This window comes from Spermophilus citellus, assembly GCF_964194105.1.
Source record: "Spermophilus citellus genome assembly, chromosome: 7".
NCBI lineage: Eukaryota > Metazoa > Chordata > Mammalia > Rodentia > Sciuridae > Spermophilus > Spermophilus citellus.
In genome coordinates this window covers 39,414,692-39,420,691 of record NC_138188.1, presented here as the reverse complement: position 1 = coordinate 39,420,691, position 6,000 = coordinate 39,414,692, and the positions used below count along the sequence as shown (strand labels likewise).

Here is a 6,000-nt window from a genome sequence, read left to right as displayed (position 1 = left end):
GACCTGGGTTGGATCCTCAGCACCATGTAAAGGTAAAATAAAGATATTGTGTCCAACTAAAACTAATAAATATTAAAGAAATTATTATTTTAAATTCCATTTTTAAATATTAAAGGTTGGTAGGATCCTAAATCTAGGAAGCCGAAGAGTAACTTTCGTTTGGAGGAAAAAGATTGCTAGAATCCAAAGGACAAGGATAGGCCCACTTCTGCCCTGGATTTTGTTGTTGTTTTGTACTGAGGATTGAACCCGGGGTGCTTAACCACTGAGCCACATCCCCAGACCCTTTTTGTATTTTATTTAAATTTTTATTTAAATTAAAATTTTATTTTATTTAAATTGAGTTCAATTTCTGAGGCAGGCTTTGAACTGGCAATCCTCCTGCCTTAGCCTCCGGAGGCGCTGGGATTATGGGCATGCGCCACCGCGCCTCGAATCCCCCCAGATTCTCTCAGGAGAAAAACCCTGGACAAGAGTGGTGGCCAAGCGAGAAGCACTCGTTTTGAGATGTGACAGCGTTGTGCCGGGAAACCGTTGGCCTTCGGTTGCTGAGCTGTTTCAGTTCTCACTTCTGTGACTCCAGAAGGAGTCTGGGCTGGTGGTCGTTCAAGGCTTTCCTACCCAGTTCAGGGTTTTGCAGCGTGGAGCGCCCCAGGGGCAGAGCCCAGCTGCTCCGAATCCGCACAGCCCGCGAGACACTGGAGCAATTTGGCCCCGCTCCTCTCTGCCTGCTCGCCCCGCCCCCGTGGCCTGCCGGCTTCCCCCGGGTCCTAAGAGGAAAATAAACAATGTTTGATGAACCGAGTTGGCAGGAGCTTCCGGCAGGAGTTTTGAGCCTCGCGAGACCCCGTCTGGTGCCCCGCCATCCCATCAGAGGCTGCTGTGGAGACCCGGAACTCGCGGCGGCGTGGTTGACGAGTGGCGGGCTGGCTCAGCATGGGTGAACAGGGTCTGGAGCTGGCTTCCATGATCCCGGCCCTGCGGGAGCTGGGCAGGTAGGGCCAGGCCCGGCGGTCTTGAGTCCCGCGTCCTCCTCCTCCGGGCCGGCTGGCGGTTCACGTCCCCCTCTCCCGCCGCGGTCCTAGGGAAAATGCCCAGCGTCGGATTTAGGTGCCCCTGCTGCGGAGTGGCGGTTCTGAGGACACTGGGGCGTCGGGACGGACCTGCGGGTAGCGGGTCCGAGCGGAGCGGAGCGGGGCCTTGGGGGCGCCCGGGAGCTCGCCCCGACCTGGAGGTTCTGTGTGGTGCGGCTGGAAGGAAGCGTCCCCGCGATTGCTTTCGGGACAGTTTCTCTTCTTTATGGTCCCTTGAGGGATTGGCTTATATTTTGTCCCCAAAACTGCTTTGGAAGGGAAAATCACGGCTCTTGAATTTCGGCAAGGGAAATCGGTAGCTGCAAAAGGCAGTTGAATTTCTTTCTTCCGAGTGAAGAAAGCCCCTTCTGAAGTCTCTTGGCATCGATTGCCCAATCCGTACTCCGTTAGTGGAGTTAGAAATCAGAGGGCTCGGACGCAGGGACCAAAAATCTAAGCGTGCACAGCCTTGCCAGAGTTTGAAAGTCATATTTCATTTACATATGCCTGTTTTCAATAAATCACCAGAGTAACGTCATGTTAAACCAGTTCTTGTTTTTTAATTTTTTCTTTTGTTTTTAGCTGTAGATGGACACAATACCTTTATGTGGTGCTGAGGATCGAACCCAGCGCCTCACACGTGCTAGGCAAGGCTCTACCCCCGTCCCTGTGGTTTTGTTTTGATTGCTATACCAGGGTCACCCCAAGGGCGCTTTATCACTGAGCTACATCCCTAGGCCTTTTTAAACAAATTTTTAATTCTGAGACAGTTCTCACTACCTCGAACTTGGGATTTTCCTGCCTCAGTAGCAGGGATTACGGGTTTCTTGGATTTATAAATAGTATGTTTCATCAGTAGAGCTTAGGTTACCCTTCAGTTGTTTGTAGTCATTCCAAGAGAAGAAGAGAAAAACTTATAGAGAATTGTCTAATAGTTTTTCATTGCCATGACTTTTTTTATTACAACTACTTCAGTACTCATTTATCTATTTTCTTAGTATTTCCGTGATTAGTATGGGGCAATGTTATTTTTATATATTAAGAAAAATAGTTGGAAGAACCAAAGCCACAGCTAGCAGGTGTCAGGGCTTGGTTTCAGATTCAGGCCGTCAAGTCTTTTTCTTCTTTTTTTTTTTTCTCCCTTATTTAACCATGACAGACTTTTGGGGGAGAAAAAAAAAAAGAATGAGATGTTGGTGTTCTAATTTGTGGGTCCCTCTCCCAAAGTCAGGGATTTACATCAAATGCCCCATTTGTTTCTGCTGTTAGTATTCTTTACTCTGAATAGTTTCTGGGTTATCTTTCCACTCTCCTGCCTTTGACTCCTGTCTGCCATATGATGAATCCAAGTAGGTTTCTCCAAACCAGATCCTCTATAGAATTGCACACAAACACAATTATGTACTAGCAATTTCATGTAATTAAGACTCAACTTGTCCAATACAAATTCTTCATGTGTCCTAATGTTCCCAACTTTTTTTGTAATTTATTTTTATTTTTTTGGCGCAGGAGAGTAAATAAGGCATTATGCATGCTAAGAACATGCTTTACCACTGAACTACGTCTCCATGTTTTAATTCCTTTCATTTACTGAAATGGGGATATCTTAGAAAGTGATATCAAGTTTACTCATTTCTTCAACCCAAAAATCTGGGAGTCTGGTATGTGTGGTACTAAAGGTTGAATCTAGGGATGCTCTATCACTTAGCTACATTCCCAGCCTCTTTTATTTTTTATTTTGAGACAGCGTCTAAGTTGCCTAGGAGGGCTTCAGACTTACTGTCTTACTGCCTCAGCTTCCCAAATTGCTGATATTACAGGTGTTTGCCACCATGCTCAGCTGGGAGTCATTTTTGACTATTCCTCCATTTGCTTTTGGGTTATGTTCTTGGCCCTATTTATGTTGGCTGTCTTACAAAGTAGTCTTACCAAGTCTGATTGCTTTCAATATTATCTATATACTGGTAATTTTCAAATTTCTATTTCTAGCCCAGAGAGGCATCTGATAGAGTTTAAATATGCAGAATGCTGGGGTTGTGGTTCAGCAGTGGAGCGCTTGCCTAGCATGTGCAAGGCACTGGGTTCGATCCTCAGCTCCACATAAAAATAAATAAAATATTTGATATTATGTTCAACTACAGTTAAAAATTATATTTTTTTAAAAAAGAACTACAACTCAACAACAACAAAATGCAACTTGATTGAAAATGGACAAAGGGCTTAAATAAAATTTCCCCAAAGTTCTAAAAACAGCCAATGGTCATGTGTAAAGATGTTTAATATCATTAATCATTAGGGAGATGCAAATCAAAAGCACAAGGAAATACCATTTCATACCTACTGTGATAACTATCATATTTTTTTAAAAAAACCAAGAAGAAAATTGTTGGTGAGAATCTGGGACAATTGGAACCCTTATGCGTTGCTAGTGGGGATATGATGTTATGGGGGTTCCACACACAAAAAAATTGAACATAGAATTACATATGATCCACCACATCTTCTGGCTATATACCACAAAGAACTGAAAGCAGAGACTTGGACAGATATTTTTCTGCTCATGTTTATAGTCCCAAAAGATGGGAGCAACTCAAGCATCCATCAACAGATGATTGAATAAACAGAATCTGATATGTACATACAGTGAAATGTAATTCAGCCTTAAAAAGGAAGGAAATTCTGACATATGCTACAATATAGGTGAACTTTGAAGACGAGCCAAGTGAAATAAGATAAGTATGATTCTATTCCACTTACATGAGGTACCTATAGTAATAAAACTCATGGAGGAAGAAAAGTGGAATGGTGGTTGCCAGGGAGTAGGAGGACAGAAAAATGGTAAATTATTATTGATTGGCTATAGAATTACAGTTTGAGAAGTGCTGAGTAGCTATATGCAGCTAGTGGCAGGGCAGGTCTAGATTCTACACTTCGAATCTCTGTGGTGTCATTTTGCATATCTTTTTCCCCCTTCTATATAGATAGGAGTTTAGATTTTCTCTTTTTTAAGCAGAACGATACTTCATATGTCAACATTGAAACTAAGCACATTTGATAAGTTCAACTGTAGAGAATTTTGGATTAAAAGCTTTTTATTTGTATTTTAGTGCCATGCCAGAGGAATATAATACAGTTGTACAGAAGCCAAGACAAATTCTATGTCAGTTCATTGATCGAATACTTACAGATGTAAATGTTGGTAAGAAAGCAGTTATTTCTTATGTAAACTTAAAAGAATTCTGTTTTTCTATCAGTAATGTAAATCAGATATTATATGTGAAATATATTTGGCCAGCTTTGATCAAGTGACCCTTATTTTTTAGCAGTATTTTGTGCCAAAGGTAGAGATATAGCAAGTGCCACAGAGAAATTTTTTGTTGTTGTTTCTTATTCTTGTGTATGGAAAAACTCTTTAAATGAGTAGCTACTTTTGTTTTCAAGAGGTACTAGAATTCTGTAAGTTGTTTTTTTTTTTAATATTTATATTTTAGTTGTGGTTGGACACAATACCTTTATTTTATTTATTTATTCTTATATAGTGCTGAGGATCTAACCCAGTGCCTCACACATGCTAGGCAAGAGCTCAACTGCTGAGCCACAACCCCAGCCCTGTAAGTTGTTGAATCAACTCTTTATTGATTGTGGCAGTCTAAGAAGGTGTCATATCTCTTGAGATTACATGGAGTTTTTATTATAGAGTGGCATTTCACTTAGGGCTTATAATTTTCATTCCATATTTGGCACAGTTTTTATGATATGGTAACCATTTAGCCTTTCTTTTTTCAATCAGCATAGTTAAGGTTTCTGAAAAAAAGCACAAAGGATTTTGACTACTTGCAAGATGTGTTTTCACAAAGTGCTCCCTCTGTTTAGACCATTTGCCTTCCCCTGTTCTTGACCAGCTTCTCATCTAGAAATTCCTTCAGTGTGTCTTCCGAGATACCTGTTTTTTCTTTACTAGACAAGTGCAGTTACCATATTATATTATTATTTATTTGCTTGATTTCTCCTGGATTATGAGATTTTATTTTAATCTTTATATTTTAGCATAGTGCCTGGTATATTGTAATCCTGTAACACACATTTGCTGAATGGAATTATGATAGGTGAATGCAAGTTATTATTAAACATTTAAAATTAGATAATACTGTAGTGTTTGTAGCTCTATCGATTTACCATTGAACACTATGCTGGACATAATTCTGATCACCAGAGTCTAGTTTCTTAATGTAAAATCTGTTGTTTAATTTTTCAAGGCTCTAAAATTATCTCTTATTATTTTAGTTGCTCTAGAACTTGTAAAGAAAACTGACTCTCAGCCAACCTCTGTGATGTTGCTTGATTTCATCCAGCATATCATGAAATCCTCCCCACTTATGTTTGTAAATGTGAATGGAAGCCAGTGGCAACATGAGACCAAAGGCAGTTGTATTGGTGAGTGCATTCATCTGCAGTCATCCACAGTCTATTTTATTGAAATCTACCCTTTTCTGCTCTTTTGAACTATCAAGTATGTGATTGCACTGTGAGTGTGTGTGATACCAGGAATTGAACCCAAGGTACTTTACCGGTGATCCCCAGCACCCCAACCCCCAATCCCACAGGCTTGGTTTTTTTTTTTTTTTTTAATTGTTGGTCGTTCAAAACATTACATAGTTCTTAATATATATATCATATTTCACAGTTTGATTCAAGTGGGTTATGAACTCCCATTTTTACCCCGTATACAGATTGCTGTATCACATCAGTTACACTTCCATTGATTTACATATTGCCATTCTAGTGACTGATGTATTCTGCTGTCTATCCTATTCTCTAATATCCCCCTTCCCCTCCCCTCCCCTCCCCTCCCCTCTTCTCTCTCTACCCCCTCTACTGTAAATCATTTCTTCCACTTGAATTATTTTTCTCCTACCCCTCCTTTCCT

General features: G+C 40.7%; 1 protein-coding gene across 4 annotated transcripts in view; it reads left to right on the top strand.

The window, feature by feature from the left end:
* Positions 1 to 538: 538 nt before the first annotated feature.
* Positions 539 to 6,000, top strand: part of ATR (ATR checkpoint kinase) — a gene marked incomplete at its 3' end in the record, with an annotated part of 105,715 nt that continues 100,253 nt past the window's right edge. For 2 of the 4 annotated variants that reach the window (XM_081301673.1, XM_081301672.1), the window contains exons 1-3: positions 539 to 995; positions 4,181 to 4,272; positions 5,358 to 5,507. In XM_081301673.1, coding sequence (XP_081157799.1) covers positions 937 to 995; positions 4,181 to 4,272; positions 5,358 to 5,507 — 301 coding nt within the window. In that variant the 5' untranslated portion in view covers positions 539 to 936. The remainder of the gene's footprint in view (positions 996 to 4,180; positions 4,273 to 5,357; positions 5,508 to 6,000) is intronic. The other 2 variants (XM_081301675.1, XM_081301674.1) reach the window with 1 other exon arrangement.